The sequence below is a fragment of the Nyctereutes procyonoides genome, unplaced genomic scaffold, assembly GCF_905146905.1.
Source record: "Nyctereutes procyonoides isolate TBG_1078 unplaced genomic scaffold, NYPRO_anot_genome, whole genome shotgun sequence".
NCBI classification, from domain to species: Eukaryota; Metazoa; Chordata; class Mammalia; order Carnivora; family Canidae; genus Nyctereutes; species Nyctereutes procyonoides.
Window position 1 is genome coordinate 25,369,624 of NW_026575120.1, and position 21,758 is coordinate 25,391,381.

The 21,758-nt window shown below is 46.7% G+C and overlaps 2 protein-coding genes across 17 annotated transcripts in view; one reads left to right on the forward strand and one right to left on the reverse strand.

Moving 5' to 3' along the window:
* Positions 1-8,660, forward strand: part of KMT2C (lysine methyltransferase 2C) — a 282,347-nt gene extending 273,687 nt beyond the window's left edge. For all 12 annotated transcript variants that reach the window (XM_055335130.1, XM_055335137.1, XM_055335136.1 and 9 more), the window contains exons 57-60: positions 4,171-4,287; positions 4,659-4,732; positions 4,982-5,090; positions 6,715-8,660. In XM_055335130.1, the coding sequence (XP_055191105.1) occupies positions 4,171-4,287; positions 4,659-4,732; positions 4,982-5,090; positions 6,715-6,807 (393 nt within the window). In that variant the 3' untranslated portion in view covers positions 6,808-8,660. The remainder of the gene's footprint in view (positions 1-4,170; positions 4,288-4,658; positions 4,733-4,981; positions 5,091-6,714) is intronic.
* Positions 8,661-19,669: 11,009 nt separating this feature from the next.
* Positions 19,670-21,758, reverse strand: part of GALNT11 (polypeptide N-acetylgalactosaminyltransferase 11) — a 50,979-nt gene continuing 48,890 nt past the window's right edge. For all 5 annotated transcript variants that reach the window (XM_055334753.1, XM_055334752.1, XM_055334749.1 and 2 more), the window contains 2 exons: positions 20,668-20,805; positions 19,670-20,416 (listed from right to left, as the gene is read on the reverse strand). In XM_055334753.1, the coding sequence (XP_055190728.1) occupies positions 20,285-20,416; positions 20,668-20,805 (270 nt within the window). In that variant the 3' untranslated portion in view covers positions 19,670-20,284. The remainder of the gene's footprint in view (positions 20,417-20,667; positions 20,806-21,758) is intronic.

Here is a 21,758-nt window from a genome sequence, read left to right on the forward strand (position 1 = left end):
GGTAGGTGAAGAAGGATTTTGTTCAGCTGAAGGATTAGAATCGCATTTTAAAAATCCTGTCATTTCTTGCTAGTTTGCAAACACTGGTTAGTGACCGAATATGGCTCTTTGAGCATGGATGCATTTCTTCCTCAAATGGGACTACCTCCAGAATCCGCATCTTTGCATCTTGATGAGGGCTCATGGGAAGCAGGTACCACTGTATTTGGCACACACTGGATTTGTGGAGAGTTCACTAGAGCTGTTTCAAATACTTCTGAAAAATACAAATGAAAATAGTTTCAAAAGATATTCCAATGTGAGGAGTTCTTTTGGAAGCCTTTTTTCATGAAAGCATTATATTTTCTGGTGTGTAGATTGTAGAATACCTTAGAGAAATAGCCATCTGTAGGCTAAGCATTTACTTTACATCTGTGATCCAGACTTGCTGAGTGCAGACCTAAGGAACCCCAGGCCTATTCAGCATCTCTGCTTGGATGTCCCAGGATGGAAGTATAAAGCTCGCTTTGCCAAACCTCTCGGTCCCTAAGCCCAGTCATCCTGCCAGTGGTCCCCATCCACAAATTGTGTACCTTGGCCTCAGGATGCCCAGATCTAGAGCATCCTCGAGTTCTGTTGCCTTTCCCCCTCAGAAGAGCTCTCAAGTCCACTGTTGGGCTCTGCCTCCCTATTTTCTCTGCCATGGCACCTCTGCATTCCATCCACCTAGCCCCACTCACACCCAGTGTGATCCCTTACAGTGAAAGTCTGATCTACATTCCGTCGCCTCTGCTAATGGGGATTCTCGTTCCTTTGTAGGAAAATTTTCCCTCTTGGGAAGATTGCAGGATCATTTTCCTGTTTGTGATGTTTGGATATTTTACAAAAAATGTGCCTTAGATTCAATCATTCCCCCCCCCCCCCTTCGTCCTTCTGTCCATCCTTCTTTGATGATCTTTTCCAACCTGGAGCATTGTGACCTTTGGTCTCAGGAATGTTTCTGTATTAATTCTTCTGCAGGTTCCTATCTGTTTCTTTCTGTTTGAACCTATAGATAAATATCGGACTTGTGAGATCTCACAGGGTGGACCCCACACCGGCAGTAGCAGCACCTGGGACCTGCCTTCTGGCCTGGCCCCCACAGTGGGGCCCCCAGATGACTAGTTGGGAGGACAGGAAGGAACTTCTTTCTCCACCCAGAGCCCTCCTTTCCCCCTCTGTGTCTGCTTCCCTTGTCCTTGTTTTGTGATTTCTACTTCATCTGCTAATCTTTCTTTTGTGCTTAAAAAAAAAAAATCAACTAAGAGCTCTTTGTGCTCTTGATCTTTTTGTCTGATGCTACATTTTTAAATTACAAATACAATATCTTTCTTTTCTTTTCTGCTGTTGCATCAAGAATGGAACCTCTTCAGTTCCTGGGGAATCCAGTGGTCTGCTCTGGTGTGTCTTTCTTCTGGGATACGTCTGTTACTTTTCCATTTTAAATGTTCCAAAATGGCTCGTTCACTTTTTTACCATTCCTGTTTCTTGTCGTCGGTTTTATTCCCTTACTATCATTTCAGTGATTTTTTTTTTTAAGATTTTATTTATTTATTCATGAGAGATAGCAGCAGAGACACAGGCAGAGGGAGGGAGAAGCAGGCTCCCTGCAGGAAGTCTGATGTGGGACTCGATCTCAGGACTCTGGGATCATGCCCTGAAGGCAGCCGCTCAACCGCTGAGCCACTCAGGCATCCCCATTTCAGTGATTTCTTAACCCCTGAGCTCAGTGGGGTCCCTGTGACTGTCCTGACGGTGCACATACATCTGTGCACAGATGTATCAGCGGAGTCATTCCCATACACTTTTCTGCAGCATCCTTTTCTTGCAAATCCTCAGTGAATCCTCTAGGACAACTGAGGTGGCTCTGTTTGATTCTCCCTAATGGCTCTGTGATGTTCCGTGATGTTGATGAACTGTAATTAATTAAACTGTCCCACAACTGGTGAACATTTGTTTCGTTTCCCCCAAAATAGCATCAGTATCTTGTACAAATATCCCCGTGTATTGTGACAGACTCACTCCTTTGGAGACTATTCCCACATGTGAAATTACTGTGTAAAAGTATGTACTTTTCATCTTAGCAGACCTTGTTAGTTTTCTGAAAAGGCTACAGTTGCACATTTCTTCCTGCATTTAGGAGACTCTCTCTCTCCTTTTCCTATTTGTAGTGCTATTGCCCTTTTATGTTTCTGCCAGACTGATACTGCTTCCATCTCTGCAGTTTCTAACTGCTGATGAATGAACGACTTTTCATATGTGCCATTTGGATTTGCTCTTCTATGAATCACCTATTCATCCTTTGTCCATATTCCAAATCATAAGAACTTGTGCTAATAGATGTGCTCCCCTACCAAACACCCTTTGGTTATTAAGCTACTTATAAAAGTTTTAATTTTTATATAGTCAAATATACATAATTTTCTATAGCTTCTAGTCTTGGTTAAGACAGTAGATTTTAGGGACGCCTGGGTGGCTCAGTGGTTGAGTGTCTGCCTTTGGCTCAGGGCATGGTCCTGGAGTCCAGGGATCGAGTCCCACATCGGTTCCCTGCATGGTGCCTGCTTCTCCTTCTGCCTGTATCTCTGCCTCTCTGTCTCATGAATAAATAAATAAAATCTTAAAAAAAAAAAAACAGTAGATGTTATTGTATATGTAGTTTCTTGGATTTCTGTATTTCAGAAATCTTAAATGTTGAAGACTATTTTCTTCCAGTGAGTAACTAGTTGAAGCACCATTTAGTTAATAACTCTCCCATATTACACTGAATTAGGACACCGTATAGTAGTATGGTGATACTACTATACAACTATTACACATTAGATTTTCACATATGCGTGGATTTACTTGGATTCTCTATTCTTCATTGATCTTCTTGTCTATTCTTATACCAAACTATATTGATCTCTAGACATACTCCTTTTTCTGTGTTCTGATTCTTTCACCTCAGTTATGTTGGAATTGAACAGATGAGTTGCATAAAACTTTTTTCTCCCAGAAGATAATTTAGTTGACACCAGAGTCTCTAAGATCAGCCCTTGGTACTATGTGCCCCATGGCGGTACTTGACAGGGGCTGTTCCCCAGGGGACTCCCCAGTTAGCACACGCTCTTCCCTGCTTGGTTACTGTGGTGGTATTCTAGGCAGTTTGAGTTGAGAAGGCAAACACACCCACACCTTGACAAAAAAATATCAAATATTAATGGAAATCAACCATATTTTTTTTCAGTATGTTATTTTTCCAGAATCCGCAAGGCTAAAAACTTGTAAAGGTACACATAGTGTGTGATTTATTAGACCACTAGCATATACAGTAGGAGCTGCCAAATGAGAGACCTGCTGCAGTGTTTTTAGCCAGTGCAGTGTTTTCTCTGTGGCCTTAAAACTTTAGGGGACAAGGTTGCCTTCCTGAAGAACGTCCATTTCTTTCCAACTTTCCTGGTAATTAGAGCAGAGTAACTTAACCTGCTTCTCCTTTTGCCCCGGCTTCCAGGAACCTAGCCTAATCTGAAACATGACTACAGTATTAATAATCCCTTATGGTTTGCCCTATTTCTGATATATTAAGTTATTGTCCTGTTACATCCTTTTAGAAATAGTAATGGGTTAAAGTAAATACCAGAAGCTATTAAGCCTGTTTAGTTGGTGTGGTCTCAGCATGAATTACATGGAAGATAGGATAACCCAGCAGAATGTGGCAGCCAGTCAGTGGCGCACTGCTTTGTAAATATACCCTCAGAATTTAGAAAAGCAAGATAGTAATGGCATTACTTTTAAGTGGCAAGATTGTTTCAGATATTATTTTTTTTTTTCCTTTAAGATTTTATTTATTCATTCATAGAGACACAGGCAGAGGGAGGAGCAGGCTCCATGCAGAGAGCCTGACGCAGGACTCGATCCAGGGTCTCCAGGATCACACCCTGGGCTGCAGGTGGCGCTAAACCGCTGCGCCACCGGGGCTGCCCTCAGATATTATATTTAATTAAAAAAACAGTTCAGGTGAAATCTTCACTATAGCTTTTGCTGTGGCCTTTGTATAAAGGGGAATCAGGTTTGTAGTCAAAGAAATTGAAGTGATTTTTGAGGAACATATACACACGCTACTTACCCCTACCCCCACCCCGTGCCATTTTTAATTTATTTCTTCTGCAGGGGCTGGGTCTGTATGCTGCTAGAGACATCGAAAAGCACACCATGGTCATTGAGTACATCGGGACTATCATTCGAAACGAAGTTGCAAACAGAAAAGAGAAGCTGTATGAGTCTCAGGTAAGTGGCAGTCCCCCTCAGTCCCCATGTCGTCTAAGAGCTGCATACGGGGGCCAGATCAGACTGTCTATGACATTCAGTTTTGAACAAAAGCGACATCCAGATATTCTTGTGTTTTCCTTGTTTTTTCCATCAGCCTCACCCTATCTAGTCAGTGTTACTATTTGCATAGATACAGCCGTAGATTAGTGCATTAGATTAGCCGTAGATTACGAGCAACCTTCCAATGTGCTGCTCTCTGTTCACACCGCGTGACCACGGTTGTGTGACATGCACAGTGAGCACAATTGGGCTGTGTTTCCATTCACTTCCAGCTAAGTGTTCCTGCTCTGAACATGCATGTGGAGGAATTTCTGACTTTTCTTTTTCAGAATCGTGGCGTGTACATGTTCCGCATGGATAATGATCATGTGATTGATGCGACACTCACCGGAGGGCCTGCCAGGTGAGACGGAGGGAATCTGGTCAAGGAAGTTGTGCCCAGTGGGTCCATGCACTCATGACAGCCTCCAGGATTGAAAATTCAGAGCAGATGAGCTTTGAAAAGAATTTTCATTTAAAATTGTGTATTCTTGTTCTACGAACAGTCAGGTAGAAATGTAATTAGGAAAGAGTTTTCCATATGAACTGAAGGTTTTTAAAACTTCTTCCAGCTGTTTCATAATAAATTGTTTTCTGAAACGGTGGCTTACAGATATATCAACCATTCATGTGCACCTAACTGTGTGGCTGAAGTGGTGACTTTTGAGAGAGGACACAAAATTATCATCAGCTCCAACCGGAGGATCCAGAAAGGAGAAGAGGTAAGAGTCTTGGGATCACATCTGCTCTCTCATATCCCTGCTTGTAGGTCGCTGCTTGCCAGGTAATCTTTCCCAGGCATTCTCCAGGTCTTTACTGCTAGAAAACTCTCTGTGTGGTGAGTCCAAGGTTGCCATGCCCTCACGGCATCCTGGACATCAAGTGCCCCATCCTCCTCATGGCAGACTTGCAAGATTCAGTACCGGCTCCCTGGTTCCCTTGTTCTGTGCTCCGTGAGCCCCATGTCCCCGCCTCACCCACGTGGCAGTGTTTTCCCATGTCTTAGGGCTCCTGCTTTACCCCCGGGGTCACAGTTTGGCAGTATCCCTCTCCTTAGAGTCTACTTGTCATCCAGTGGATATCTGGGGAATGTCACGGGATTGTGACCTCTGTGATGTCTGGGAACATTACGACTCATGTGAGACCACTGTGAGGCTAGGGGCGGCCAGTCTAGGGGCAGCATGTGGGTCCAGATCACCTGTATTCACACTTAGGATCAATACAAGCTGACAGATTTTTCTCAACAGATTTTCAAACAGTTTGGCTCTTTTACTATTTTTTCTCTCCTTGAAAATGCTGGAAGCTGAACTTGACATTTGTTTCTTTGGTCTCATGGTTGCCTTTCACCTGTTAAGGTTATTACCTGTCTAGACCACATACTTGTGTTTCCCAAATCTATCTCCCACGAATGCAATTCGCACACATTTTGAGATGCTCTGGGTGCCACTGAGCAGTGTGGGTCTCTGTGTAGGACCCTCCCAAGGGGCAGGGGTGGGGATGGGGCTGAGTGTCTTTATGCTGTTGGGAAAACGCCCCCCCCCACTTCGGAACACAGCTACGTGATGATTTCTTGTATTTTTGTGGTCATCTTTTTGGAATTCCCTTTTTTAAATCAAGAATTTACCCAAGGCCCATGGTACGTTTTGAAATATCTCAAATAAATCAGAGAACCTATGTGGCACCAGCATGGTGCCAGCCACCAGGAGGGGCCTTGGGCAGGTGGGGTCCTCTGAGCTCCTGGTCCTCCTTCCCCTTCCTGCCCATGTCCTCTTGAGTAGATCTCTTAACTTCTGCAAGCTTCTGCTTCATTTCTATGAAGTGGCGAGAATCTCCTTGAAGAGCTCTGCAAGTAATAGAAGCTACTCGGTACGTGGTGGTGTCTTTCCTTCCAGTGTAAAAAGTCTTTGCAGACAGGGCCTGCATAGGACATGTGGTCAGAAGGACCCTGGAGAGCGGCAGTCCTCGCTGTGGGCCAGGGGCTTAGGCTCGGGGTCGGGCCAGCTGGGCGGGCTCCCCCTGGCCCCCACAGCAGGGCTGGTCTGAGGCAGAAGGAGTAACTGGCTCACCCTGCATAGACCTCTTGGAAGTGAGAGATGTCATTTAGCAGGGCAACTGGCCCCACCCCGGATGTACTGCCCCCAGCCGCAGGCCGGAGGTGGGGGCAGCCCCTCCCCAGGGCACACGGTACCCCAGGGGGCAGAGGCACCCGGCCTCCCCTCCCTTGGGGACCCCAGGGGTCTGGGATCCAGGGTCAGGGCTGGGCCAGCCAGCGGCTGGCATTGAGGCTGAGGCACAGAGGCAGCGCCATCCCTCCGGGCCTCTCAGTCTGTGTCTTTGCCGCGGCAGCTCTGCTACGATTACAAGTTCGACTTTGAGGATGACCAGCACAAGATCCCGTGTCACTGCGGAGCTGTGAACTGCCGGAAGTGGATGAACTGAATGCATTCCTTGTGGCGCAGCGGGCGGCTTGTCCCTGGGAAGAAGCGATTCTACACACCATTTGAATTTTGCAGACGGAAAGAGATTTTTGTTTCCTGTTTTATGACTTTCTGAAAACTAGCTCCTGGGAGTCCGGGTCGCCCCAGCACTTCGGGCCGGAGGGCGGCCGGGACACCGGAGCAGCCCAGCACTTTTGTTTTCTTCTTCTTTCTTTCCTCCTTCTTTCTGTGGGTGGGTTTTGTTTTGTGTTGTGTTTTTGCGTCTCACTGAGGAGACACGTCGGGGCGAGGAGCCGCTGGCTGCCCGGCCCCGGGGCGGGGTCTTCCTATGAATGTACAGACAGATCACCAGCGAAAGGGAGATGGGACGTCCGAAGTGCTGGCCACGGCCTTATCTGAACAAGGGGCAGGCCCTCTGACTTAAAAGATTTTTTAAAATAAAGTAGACACCACTGAACAAGGAATGTACTGAAATGACTTCCTTAGGGATAGAGCTAAGGGGTAATAACTTGCACTAAAATACATTTAAATACTTGATTCCATGAGTCAGTTTATTGTAGTTTTTGATTTCTGTAAAATAAGAGAAACTTTTTGTATTTATTATTGAATAAGTGAATGAAGCTATTTTTAAATAAAAGTTAGAAGAAAGCCAAGCTGCTGCTGTTACCTGCAGAACTAACAGACCCTGTTACTTTGTACAAATATGTAAATATTTTGAGAAAAAAATACAGTATAAAAAATAGTATTGACCAAATGCTACCAGGCTCTGCAGCAGCTCGGGTGCTTATAAAATGTTCATAGGGATGTCACAATATAATTTTGTGTTATTAAATATGCCATTATAATTATGTAATAACCAAAATTTCAACCTAGAGCATTTGGGGTTTTTTGCAAACTACGGTCTATTAGTACTTAATTGTTTTATACACCTTCTGATAGAACCGAGTGTAGGCTAAGACTACAACTTTTATAGCTGTTTTGGTAACTTAAACTAACTTTTTCATATTATATTGTTGCATCCCTACTTCAGTCAGGTTTTTTTGTGCTTACAATTTGTGATAACTGTGAATAACTGCTTAAAAATACACCCAAATGGAGGCTGAACTTTTCTTCAGCGGACGTAGTTTTGATTAGAACTTTGTTTCAAGCCACAGAGAATCATGTAAACATACCAGATCGTGTAGCAGGACTCCAACCTAATTCTAGCCTTCTATTTAACACAAAAATCTGAAAAGGAAAAAAAAAAAATGAGAGCGATGTGGTCACGCTTGCAGCTGCAGGACCCCGACAATAGGGTTTTGGAAGATGTAATTTTAAAATGTGTTTGTATGAACTGTTTGTTTACATTTCTTTAATAAAAAAAAAAACACACACATACACACTGTTTTGTGTTTGCTTGTAGAAACTTAATCAGCATTTTGAACCAGGTTAGCTTTTTATTTTGTACTTAAAATTCTGGTACTGACACTTCACAGGCTAAGTATAAATGAAGTTTTTGTGTGCACAATTCAAGTGGGCTGTAAACTGTTGGTATATCAGTGACGCAGTTCTGAACTTGTAATGTATATGGCATGATGTATTTTTATCTTACAGAATAAATCAATTGTATATATTTTTCTCTTGATAAATAGCTGTATGAAATTTGTTTCTTGAATATTTTTCTTCTCTTGTACAATATTCTGACATCCTACCAGTATTTGTCCTACCGGGTTTTTGTTTTCTGTTCTGTATAATAGTATCTAATGTTGGCAAAAATTGAATTTTTTGAAGTATACAGAGTGTTATGGGTTTTGGAATTTGTGGACACAGATTTAGAAGATCACCATTTACAAATAAAATATTTTACATCTATAAGAGTGCCTGTGTGTGTGTCTGCCCGGCCGGCGATGTGCCAGGCTCGGTTCTCTTCGTTCCCAGGTGACTGGTTTGCAGCTCGTTCCAGATGGAGAACACACTGTGTTCCCTGAAGCAGAATCAAGACGGGAACTTTGGTGTCTCCCTTGGGGTGTTTGCCAAGGCCGAATTAAAAAATATCCATGGTGCCTGTTGCCTTGTTTCAAATCTATTTTTGTTTGTTCCATTTAGTCTTTTGGGATTTTTTTTTTTTTGAGGCAGCTTTTAAATTTATTCTGTGATAGAGACTGGATTTCTATGGTACTGAATGTATTTAGCGTGGAAGGGGATTGCAAGGAGTCAAAATAGGTCAGAGTCCCTAAAACCAGTTTTTAGCTTGTGCTTCATGAACACCCCAAAATAAGCTTTTATACTGTGTAGTTTTATAGAAATTCTCAAAGCCCTTCTCTGACAAAAAGGTTTTTAAAATCCCCCGAAGTGGCTCCCATTTATGAAACAGTGGGCCTGGTGGGGTTGGAGGTTCGGAGGCTGGAGGCTTCGGAGCTCTGACCTCCTGCTGGGTCTCCACCCGGACCGGACCCGGACCCGCAGGGACAGAGCCCTGCTCCTCACCGAGTGGGGGCAGGCTCCCTTCTGGAGTGGGACCGACCCGCCCTCCGGCGGGACCACCAGGTGGAGGCAGGGGGAGGCCGTCCCAGGGGGGACCCACGCAGCCCCACGGTGGCCACGGGTGCCTCGCCCTCCCCTCGGAGCAGCCGCCTTGCAGGAGCGCGAGGGCCGACCGCCAGCGCCCCCCCCGCGGGGCCGGCCGGCCTCACGGAACCCCGGGTCTTGGGGCGCACCCGCCGCCTTGGTGAAAAGCCTGAGAAGCCCCGGGCCTGACGTGACGGCCTCGCTCCCGGCCTCGCCAGCTCGGGTGCCCGCGGGGAGCCTGGTGGACGCGGGTGGGGGCCCGGCGGGGGGGCGGAGGTCCGGGGGCGGAGGCAGGTGAGCGGGGAGGGAGGCGGCCGGGACCTGGGGGCTTGTGCCAGAGCGGGCCCTGAGTCCCGCCCCCGCCCTCCGTCTCGCCCTCGCCCGCCCCCGCCCCGCCCCCTCCGTCTCGCCCTCCCCCGCCCCCGCCCCCGCCCTCCGTCTCGCCCTCGCCCTCCCCCGCCCCCGCCCTCCGTCTCGCCCTCGCCCTCCCCCGCCCCCGCCCCCTCCGTCTCGCCCTCGCCCTCCCCCGCCCTCCGTCTCGCCCTCGCCCGCCCCCGCCCCCTCCGTCTCGCCCTCGCCCGCCCCCGCCCCGCCCCCTCCGTCTCGCCCGTCCCCGCCCCCGCCCTCCGTCTCGCCCTCGCCCTCCCCCGCCCCCGCCCTCCGTCTCTCCCTCGCCCGCCCCCGTCCCCGCCCCCTCCGTCTCGCCCTCGCCCGCCCCCGCCCCCGCCCCCGCCCCCTCCGTCTCGCCCTCGCCCTCCCCCGCCCCCGCCCTCCGTCTCGCCCTCGCCCTCGCCCGCCCCCGTCCCCGCCCCCGCCCCCTCCGTCTCGCCCTCGCCCGCCCCCGTCCCCGCCCCCGCCCCCTCCGTCTCGCCCTCGCCCGGCGCGGGCTGGGGGCCGGCAGGGGTCGCCGGGTGTCGGGGCCCTCGGCGCCCCGCTGCGGTCTCTCCCGGCGAACGCTCTGCCCCGCGGTTCGCGTCTGACAAGGGCCGTGCTCCCCCCTGGAAAGCCGCTTGGGGAAGGTCTCGGCCGACGCGCTCGGCCTCCCGCGGCGGCGCCCGGACGGAGGGGCGCAGAGGGCCGAGCCAGCGTGCCCGAGGGTGCGGCGAGCGACGCGGGCGGCCAGACCCGCGCGGCCCCTCCGCGCGGCCCGGGGTCACGGCCGTGGTGACGCGGCCCGGGGTGACGCGCGGCCCGTGCGCCGCCGCCGTGGCCCGCCCGCGGCACCGAGGCCCCCGGTGTCCTGCCGCGCGACGGGGACGGCGGAGGCGTGGGCGTCCCTCCCGCCCGGCCTCCCCCGAGGCCCGCGGCCCGCGCCCCCAGGACAAACGGACGCCTGGTCCCTCAGCGCGACTACGACAGCTGTGAGCGTTTGAGTGAAAAGAGCCGCGTTAAGCCTGGAGGAGGGAAGACAGGCCCGGGAGGGTGTGTGGGGAGGAGCCGGGCCGGGGAGGCCCCGCCGCGGCCCTGGGACTGGCGTCGGAAGCGCAGGCCGGCCTCGTCCCCCAGGGTCGCCCTCCCGCCCCGGCTGTGGTGACAGGAACTCAGGCCCGCCTGTGTGCGCGGCCTCGGCAGCTGGTTTGGCAGCTTCGTTCCTCGTGACGCTAAAGCTCTCCTAGAAGTTTCGGTCTTAGCACGCCGAGCTTCTAGTGTCGCCACGGGCTACTCCTGTCACCCACTTCTGGGCCCGTTTCACTGATGGATCTTCACTCCTGGTGACTGTCACATTTTCCTGCCTTTTCCATGTCTGGCAATTTTTCTCGGATTCCAGAATTTGTGCTTCTATGCTGTTGGGCGCTGGACTGTGTTGCATTCCTTTCGAGCGTTTGGTAGACTGACTTTATTCTGGCGGCAGCTGAGGATCAGTTTCTTCTTTTCAAAGCTCGTTCCTTACACATTTTTAGGACGAACTTTATTCATTCATTTAAAGGTCTTATTTTGGCACGAGCACGCGTGGGGGGAGGGGCGGGGAGCGACTCCCAAGCACACTCCCTGCTGAGCGCAGAGCCTGCCCCGGGGCTCGATCTCACACCCCTGAGGTCGCGACCTGAGCCAAAATCCAACTGAATGAGGGCGGCGGGGGCCCGCGGCCTGGCGCCTGCCACCTGCTCCCGGGGCGCCGCTCCCAGTCGGGGACACAAGAGGGTGGAAGCGACAAGAGGACGACGGAGCGAAAGTCCGCCCCGCGGAGCACACACAACGGGCACGCGCCGGGGAGAGGCCGCTTGGGCCGGTGGCTGGGCTACGGCCTTGGGGGACCCCGCGGTGCCGGCCCCTGTGATCCTCCCTGGAACCTGCTGTCGCCGTGGCCTTGTTCCCGCGGCTGTCAGGGCGTCAGCTGTGCCTGAGGACGAGCCCCGAGCAGCGGCCTCCTCTCTGCCTCCCGGGCCCCGGCCGCGGCCTCCCCTGCCCGGCTCCTCCTCAGCCCTCCTCCGCCCTGCGGCCCCTGCCACCTGGGGCTGAAGGGTCGTGCGTGTGCTGTCCTAGCCCGGCCGGCCAAGCCCAGATCCTGTCACTCCCTCCCGGACGGGAGAGCTTTTCTCGTGTCCTTTTGACTTAGAATTTTCCTTCCTGTCAAACTCTTTTTCCTGTCAAGGCATTATGGGTCATGTTTCTTGACCCTGGTTTTTTTTTTTTTTTTTAGATTTTATTTATTTATTCCTGAGAAACACAGAGAGAGAGGCCGAGACACCGGCGGAGGGAGCAGCAGGCTCCACGCAGGGAGCCCGACGCGGGACTCGGTCCGGGACCCCGGGGTCGCGCCCTGGCTGAAGGCGGCGCTGAACCGCCGAGCCCCCGGGGCCGCCCTTCGCCCTGTGTTTCATTCCTAATTTCTCAACCGTATTTTTAAAATTTCTAATGCCTGCCTGAGCCCTGCCACACTTCTGAGTCGTCAAATTCGGCTTTAAATGGTCACTCCCTGTTACTCAGTGTCCCTCGGCTCGTGTCCGCCGGCGCGCGACCGTCGTGTGGCTCCGCGGGGCGGACTTTCACTCCGCCGCCCTCCTGCGGCTCCCGCCCGCGTCTGTCCCCGACTGGGAGCGGCGCCCGCGGTCACCGCGCCCGCCGCCCCTTGCCCGAGCCGGGCAGCCCGGCCGTAAGCGGAGGGCAGGAGAAGCGCCGCCGCGAGTGGGGCAGCGAGCGGCTTGGCCCGAGGGCGCCCGGGGACACGCGCGGACCAGGTCCCGGGAGGCGGAGCCCGGGGCTGCCCTGGGACCCCGAGCGGGGGGAGCGGGGGGAGCGGGGCCTGCGGGCGCGAGGGCCTCGTCCCGGGAGACGTGTTCATCCGCGGGCCGAGCACCCAGTGGGGCCCGGCGCTTGGGGCTGCCTGCGTGCGCCCCCGACTTGCGCGGCGCTCCGCGCTTAGGGGTCGACGGCCACCCTGAGGCTGTCGTAAGCGGCGGACATTTGGTCTTTATCCCCACTTCGGGCGCGGAGCCCCCGACGCGCCGGGCCCCTCCAGCGACCGCAGCAGCGCTAGAGGCGTTTCGGTCCCGAGGGCCCGGTCGGGAGGGGGCGCGGGGAGCGCAGGCGCGAGGGCGGGGCGGGCTCCCGGGCCTGGGCCCCTCGCTGTGGGGACGCGGCCGCCGCCGCCGCTCGGGGCCCCTCCTCCGGGACACAGGCCTCACGGGGCGCGCTCCCCTTCCGCCGGGTCAGGGACGGAAGCTACCTCGTGGCTTCATGACCTTGAAAACGCCACCGCGGGCTGGGTCCGGCTGTCGGCTCCGCGGCGGCAGGGGCCAGGGCGCCGCTGCGCTCCTGGCTGCGTTTCCCTCCTGACGGCGACCCTGAAACGCCTTTTTTCTTTTTTTCTTTTTCTTTTTTTTTCTTTTCTTTTCTTCTTTCTTTCATTCCTTCTTTCTTTCTCTTTCTTTTCTTTTTCTTCTTTTTCTTTTCTTTTCTTCTTTCTTTCATTCCTTTCTTTCTCTTTTCTTCTTTCTTTTTCTTTTTCTTTTTTTTTTTTTGAACATTTATTCATGAGAGAGAGAGGCAGACACACAGGCTGAGGGAGGCTCCTTGTGGGGAGCCCGATGCAGGACTCGATCCCGGGACCCCGCGGTCACGTCCTGAGCCGAAGGCCGATGCTCAACCCCTGAGCCCCCCGGACGTCCCTCAACTCTTACACTTTCATGTTTTTTATGCTATTGTAAATTGCAATTACGATAACCATTTTTTTCCCATTTTAAACTGTTCATTTGTATAGAAGTACAATCGTATGTTTACCTTTTATTTTGTGGTCCTGATAGACTCCCTGTGTTTAGTAGTATTTTTGAAAACTCCCTAGGACTTTCTAATGTTGATTATGGTCTGCAAATACACTTTTATTTTTCAGTGAATACACTATTTAATTGCCTGCTGCACTGGCTAACACCTTCACTAAAAATGTTGAATGGAAGTCGTAAAGACAGGCATCCTTGGTTTGTTCCAAATCCAGGTTTCTTTTTAAGATTTATTTATGATAGTGAGGCAGCATGAGTGGGGGGAGGGGCAAGCAGACCCCCCCCCCCAAATCTCCCCCATCCTGGCAGGAAGCCTGATGTGGGGCTCAGTCCCAGAACCCTGGGATGGTGACCTAAGCTAAAGGCATGTATTTAACCCAATGAGCCACCCAGGCACTTGTTTTTTAATATGAGCCTACCTAGTTTTTTTCATAGATGCCTTTTATTAGGTTGAAGACTTTTCCTAGTTTGCTAAGTTCTTTTTGTAAATAGGTGTTGATTCCTGTCAAATGTTTTTCTGCAAGATCATATGCCTTTTCTCCTGTATTAACATCATAAACTGCATTGATTCTCTTATGTGAAAGGAACCTTGTGTTCCTGGGATAAAACCCACTGGTTCATAATGTATCATCCTTTTTACATACTGCTGGGTTTGACTTGCTAGTATTTTATAAGGAAATTTTGCTTCTGTATTTATGAAGGATATTGCTCTTAAGTTTTCTGGTGTATTCATTGCTAAATGAAGTTAAGTCTTGCTCATAATATCAAAAATTTATACAAGTTTTCTAGAAGTGGTGGTATAATATTGGTATAACTTTTTCTCCACTGTTTGATCGAATTCATTCGTGAAATCATTTGTGCCTGGAGTTCTCTTGTGGAAAGGTTTTTAAACTACAAATTGAATTTATTTAATAGCTGTAAGGCTATTCAGTTTGTCTATTTCTTCAGAGAAGCTGGGTAATTTATTTCCAGTATCTGCCCATTTTATTTAAACCATCAAATTTACTGGCATAAACTTGGTCATAGTTATCCCCTGGCTGCAAAACTGAGCATCTTCCACGTCAGAGTGATACTTTTGTTAAAACTGATAAACCTAAAAAAAAAAAAAATTGATAAACCTGTATCCTATCATCACCCAAAGTCCAGAGTTTACATTAAGGTTCACTCTTGGCTTTTTTTTTTTAATTTTTTTTTTCACTCTTGGTTTTGTATAGTCAATGGCTTTTGACTGACGTATGACTTATACCCACCATTATAGTGTCATACATAATAGTTTTATTGCCCTACAAATCCTCTGCTCTATTCCCCTCTCCCTCCCCTGACCCGTGGCAACCACTGATCTTTTACTGTCTCCATGGTTTTCCCTTTTCCAGAATGTCACAGAGGTGGAATCATACAGTACGCAGAAACTCAGTTGCTGGACCGTCAGGTAAGAGTAGGTTTGGTTTCATAAGAAACTGCCAAAGTCCTTCAGAAGTGGCTGTACCATTTTGCATTCCCACCAGCAACGAATGATAGTTTCCATTGCTTTTTCATCCAATCCTTTTTAACATCTGTAGAATCTCTAGTGATGTTACCACTCTCATTCCTGATATGGATAATTCATGTCTGTTTTTGGTTGGTTTTTGATGAGGTTTGTCAGTTTGTTTTTTTAAGATTCTATTTATTTATTCATGAGTGAGAGAGAGAGGCAGAGACACAAGCAGAGGGAGAAGCAGGCTCCATGCAGGGAGCCCAATGCAGGACTCAATCCCAGGACCCCGGGATCACAACCTGAGCTGAAGGCAGATGCTCAACCACTGAGCCACTCAGGCATCCAGAGGTTTGTCAGTTTTATAGTTACTTTTATTTCTTAAAATGAGGTATAGTTGGCACACAATGTTACATTACAGGTGTGTAACACAGCGACTTGAACAAGTCTGTACATTAGACTGTGCTCACCACAGGCAGAGTCCTATCTGTCACCATAAAAGACCGTGACAAGACCACTGGCTATGTTCCCTACGCTGTACCTTTCATCCTCATGACTCACTCATTCCGTAACTGAAAGCCTGTACCTCCCACACTCCACCCATTTTGCCCATCCCCTCCAACCTCCCTCTTCTCTGGAAACTATAAGTTCTATTTTCTTTTCTTTTTTTTTATGGGTCTGTTTCTGCTTTGTTTCTTCATTGTTTTAGATTCCATATAAAAGTGAAATCATGGTATTTCTCGGATTTCACGGCATAGTATCCTCTAGGACTATTCTTGTTCTCACAAATGGGAAGATCTTCTTTTTTTTTATGGCTGAGTAATATTCTATTGTATATACACGCATATCTTTATCCATTCATCTATTGATGGACACTTGGGCTGCTTCCATATCCTGGCTATTGTAAATAATATTGCAATAAACATAGAGGAGAATATACCTTTTTGAATTAGTGGTTTTGTGTTCTTTGGGTGAATACCCAGTAGTGGAATTACTAGATTCTAATTTGGTATTTCTAATTTTATATGGTATTTCTAATTTTAATTTTTTAAAAGATTTTATTTATTTACGAGAGACACAGAGGAAGGCAGAGACCCAGGCAGAGGGAGAAGCAAGCTCCGTGCAGGGAGTCCGATGTGGGACTTGATCCCAGGACCCCGGGACCACGACCTGAACCAAAGGCAGATGCTCAGCCGCTGAGCCACCCACGTGCCCCTTAATAATATTCTTCATGGGTATCTTTACATTTGTTTCACTTCGGTGATGTTCATGATCCAGCTTTGATTTTTTTCTATTTTTGTTTTCTATTTCATCCATTTCTATTCTGACATTTAATTGTTTCTTTGCTCTTGTTTCCTTTTTCTATTTTAAGGTGGAAGCTTAAGTCATTGACTTTAATTAAGTTTTTATCCTTTTCTGCTAGCTGCACCCTTCAGTCTTTGGTCGGTTATATTTTCATTTTCAGTCAGTTCAAAACAGCTTTATAACTCCTTTGACCTGCAGGATATTAGAAAATGTGTTACTGGTAGATTTTTCAAATATTTGAAGATTTTCCAGGTATGTTATTATTGACTTCCATTACTGTTGGTTTCTAATATAATTTGCACGAGTTGGATTTGTATGAATTTATTGAGAACATCTCAGAACATGACCTATCTTGGTACATTTCACGTGTAATTGAAAAGAAGGCATTATTCTATCTGGTCTTGTCAGGTAGAATGTTCCATGATTGATAATCATGTCAAGTTGGAGGACAGTATCATCAAGCTTTCTATATCCTACCTGATTTTTTTCTACTTTATTTCATCAATTATTGAGAGGTATGTTGAAATTTTACTACAGTTGTAAATTATGTTTTTCTATGCAGTTCTATTGGGTTTTGTGGCAGGTACTTTGAAGTTCTGTTATTCAGTATTATAATGTTGGGATTATTTCCTCTAATGGACCCTTTCCATCCCTAGTAATGCTCTTTGCTTCAAAATCTTTGTCATATTGAACTACTTCAGATGTCTCTCAATTAGTGTCCCACATGCATATATTTCACCATTATTTGTGTCTTCATATTTAAAGTGAGTTTCATGGGGGCACTTGCACGGCTTAGTTGGTGAAGTGTCTGCCTGTAGCTCAGGTCAGGGTCCCAGGATCCTGAGATCGAGCCCCACTTCAGGTTCCCGGATCAGCTGGGAGTCTGCTTTTCCTTCTCTGTTCACCCCCTTCGCCACCCCCTGCTTGTGCACACACTCTCTCAAATAGATAAAATCTTAAAAAAAAAAAAAAGTTTCTTGTATGCAGCATGCAGTTTAATCTGCCATCTTGCTGCTTTCTGTATGGACCATCTGGTCTTCGAAGTTGAATTACAAAAGATAAAATATAGAATATATTATTCTCCAACATTTTTCTAATATGGTGCTTTGCAGTTTAAGATAAAGTAACCGAGAAAGTACCCTTTAAGACTGTGTCTCCTCTGAGATGCAATTTTGGCAGGAAAAACCCTTCCCATTATATTTGGACATCTTCAGTATGCAAAGGTGACTCCTAAATTTGTATTTTTGTTTTTTCATTATGAAAAATCATGTTCTCTGTATTAAGAGTCTGTTTCTTGGTTTGGCTTTTTTCCTTTGCTCATTTGTTTTTAAATTCCATATAAGTGAGATCATATCACATATCTTTCTCTGGACTTTTTAAAGATTTATTCATGAGAGACAGAGAGAGAGAGAGGGGGGCAGAGACATAGGCAGCGGGAGAAGCAGGCTCCCTGCAAGGAGCCCGATGCAGAACTCGATTCTAGATCCCAGGATCAGGACCTGAGCCGAAGGTAGATGCTCAACCACTAAGCCACCCAGGTATCCCTCTGGACTTTTTTCACTTAGCATTATATTCTCTAGCTCTACATGTTGTTGTAAATGGCAAGATTTCATTCTTTTTCTTAATGGCTGAATAGTATTTCATTGTATGTGTGTGTATAAACTTTGTTATATATACACACACACATCTTTTTAATTCATCTATTAGTGGACACTTGGGCTGCTTCCATAGTTTGGCAATTATAAATAATGCAGTAAACATAGGGGTACATAGATCTCTGAATTGTTTTTGTATTTTTGGGTAAATACCCAGTAGTGTGATTACTGGATCACAGGGTAGTTTAATTTTCCGAGGAACCTCCATACTATTTTCCACAGTGGCTGCACCAGTTTGCATTCCAATCAATAGTGCAAGAGCACATCCTCACAAACATTTGTCGTTTCTTATATTTTTGGTATTAGCAATACTGACAGGTGTGAAGTGATAGCTCATCGCGGTTTTGATTTGCATTTCCTTGATGATGAGTGATGTTGAGCTTCTTTTCATGTGTCCATTGGCTGGCTGGATGTCTTCTTTGGAAGAATGTGTCTTCTGCCCATTTTTAATTGCATTGTTTCTTGATGTTAAGTTCTTTATATATTCTGAGTACTAATGCTTTATCGGATATGTTATTTGCAAATATCTTCTCCTATTCTGTAACTTGCCTTTTATTTCTTTTGCTGTGCAGAAACCTTTTATTTTGATGTAGTCACAATTTTTTACTTTAATTCCTTTGCCTCAGCAGACTGTAGCTATAAAAATGTTATTATGACCAATGTCAGAGAAATTACTGCCTATGCTCTCTTCAAGGATTTTTATGGTTCTAGACCTAGACTTATAGCTGTAAAATGATTATATACTTAGGTCTTTATTCTACTTTATTTTTGTATATTGTGAAAGAAAGTGGTCCAGTTGCATTCTTTTGCCTGTAGCTGACCAGTTTCCCCAACACCATTTGAGGAAAAGACTTTTTCCCATTATATTTATTCCTACTTTGTTGAAGATTAATTTCCCATGTAATTGTAGGTTTACTTCTGTGTTTTCTATTCTTTTCCATTGATCTATGTGTCTATTTTTATGCCAGTACCATATTGTTTTAATTACTACCACTTGTAATAGAACTTAAAATCTAGAATTGTGATGCCTCCGATTTTTTCAAGACTGTTTTGGTTATATGCGGTCTTTAATAGTTCCATACAAATTTTAGGATTGTTCTAGTTCTGTGACAAATGCTTTGGTTATTTTGATAAAAAAGATTGCATTAAATCTGTAGATTGCTTGAGGCAGTATGGACATTTTAATATTTGTTCTTCCAATCCATGAGCATGGGATGTCTTTCCACTTCTTTGGATCATCTTGAACTTTGTGTTTTATAATTTTCAGAGTACAGGTCTTTTATCTCTTTGGTTAAGTTTATTGTTTTGGGTGCAATTGTAAATGGGATTTTCTTAATTTCACTTTTTGTCGCTTCATTATTAGTGTATAGGAATGCAACAGATTTCTGTACATTGACTTTGTATCTTGTGACTTTACTGAATTCATTTATCAGTACTAGTGGGTTTTTTGGTCGTCTGAGATCTATCTTCTGCGATCCTGACGTCTATACCCAAATGCCAGCTTTAGTGAATTTACAGACATTCAGTGTCAAATTCACACAGTTCAAGCTAAAGAATGGTGCTGTGCCCTCGCTTATTGGTTCATTAGCCGAACCAAGTATCCTGTTCACTGTATGACACAGCACAACGCAGATCAGAAACCCCAACATAAGAAAAGCAGACAAAAAGTCCCATGTAAATCATCAAAAGGATCCTTTATTTTAAATGTCGATAGTATCATATTTCACCAAAATAATTTATAATAGTTAACTGCCTCTTAAATATATAATCTTATAAATGAGGCCTTCTGAAGTTAAAAGTAATGTGGATTCAGTTTGTTTGAAATTATTTTGGACATGATAATTGAAGTAAAAAAATTTGTTTCCTATGAAGTCCTTCTAAAAAAGGAAACCATGACAAGTTCCTGATCAGACAAATGCCATTCTATTATTAAAGGGATTAAAAAGCATAAATAAGTTTGAACAGAAATGTCAATCTCCTGGGTTTGTCCTGTCCAAACCTGACCCTTTATAGAGTTAAAATTGTAGTCTACTTTCTTACCATAAGCAAGAAATTCCTTAGCAGCTCAGAAATGATGTTAATGTCTTGGTAAATCAGATTTCCTCATTTTCTGATGATCACTCTGTGCTCCAGTCTCTAGTATATCTGTCATCTCATCATCTCAAAAATGGTTCTATTTAAACAGGAAATCAGGGATTTTCTTGTACCAGCAACTTCTCAAGCCTCACAGCTCACAGATGAGGCGAACACTGAGGAATTACCATGCTAGCCACAGCGTCCACTTTAGCTTTCCAGATGCCACTGTTGTGATGAGGAGCCATCACAGATTGCCATCGCAACGTAGCCTTTGTGACTCAGTGGATCGACCACTTTCAGGCACTGTCCAACGGACACCTGGTATAGCCGATTACTCTTCTGAAAAAAGGTAGCAAGAAAAATATACCAGTTAATTGCTTTAACTTAAAAAAAAAAAAAAAAAAACTTACTGCCATAATGTAGTAGAGAAGAAATCCAGGAGAGGTGTGGACTATTTCAGATGTTTTGCTTGCTTAAGGGATACTACAAACTCAGAATGAACTTCTACAAGGGGGACCAGGAGTGCACTTGCCACACTTAGCTCTGTCTGCTTCCTCACACACTCCCATCCTCACTAGCAAGCTCCTCACCCCAAAGGTCCACTGCTGGGATCCTCCTGACCCGTGGCACTTCATGAGTCGTGGTGGGTCTGACGAGCGAGTTTCTGACATATCCAGGCAAAGGAGGTTATTTAAAACCAACTCGTGCTCTTCATTATAAATCCAAATCTAAGGAAGAAAATCAAAGATCAAAATCAAAGATCCAGGTTCTGCTTTAGATTTTGAAATTCAGACGTAGCACAGGTCACGTATCTGTGGAAGAAGAATGGGGTTATTCTACATGGTTGCATAAAGCAGGGAAAGACCAACGAACCTGAGTTACATGCTTATCTGAAAATGGAAGGAATGAACAAACACAGGACAAAGAAGTGCAGTCCCAGGAAGAAACCAAAACAATGGTTAACTTGTTCTTTGAACTTAATGTAACTGACTAAATTAACTGAGCACACAATTGTAGACATTTTCTAATTCTAGGATTTTACAATCCTACAGTGGTCTGCATCCCTAGATGGGCCTGCGGGCTTGGCCTTCTGCAGACAGGAACTCACAGGCATCCCCATCAGACGTCCCTCATCTGCTGGGCAGCGCTGCTGTGCAGGAGCCAGTATATCACATTGTCCTAGGGGACGTTATACTCTAATCCCAGATCATATCCCCCCCCCCCCCACAGCATTTGGGCTGGGATCATTTCCTCTGTGGGCCCAGAAGCAGGTTTTCTCTAGATGCACAGATCTTGCAGGATAGTCTTCTCTGTGGCCTAAAATCGGCTGAGCAAGACAAGTGCAATGAAGAGCTTACTCTCCAATTGGTACCATCACTAAATTTTGTTTCTGAATTATTTTACTCATTAGTATTTTTACCTCCAGGCCCAAAATGTATGTGTGCTGTCTCCATTAACATGAAGAATTCTATGAACAGAATTTTCTACAATGATGCTAATGTTTTATAACCTGTGTTGTCCAACATGGGAACCACATGTGGCTACCGCCATCAGGACAAGTCTGCATGATCCCAACACAGTAGAAACAGGACAATGTAATTCCATCTCCTCAAATCTCTTCCATTTTCTGGAAGAAATCTCAGTGACCTCATCCCATTGTAACAGAAGCCACTGAAGCATC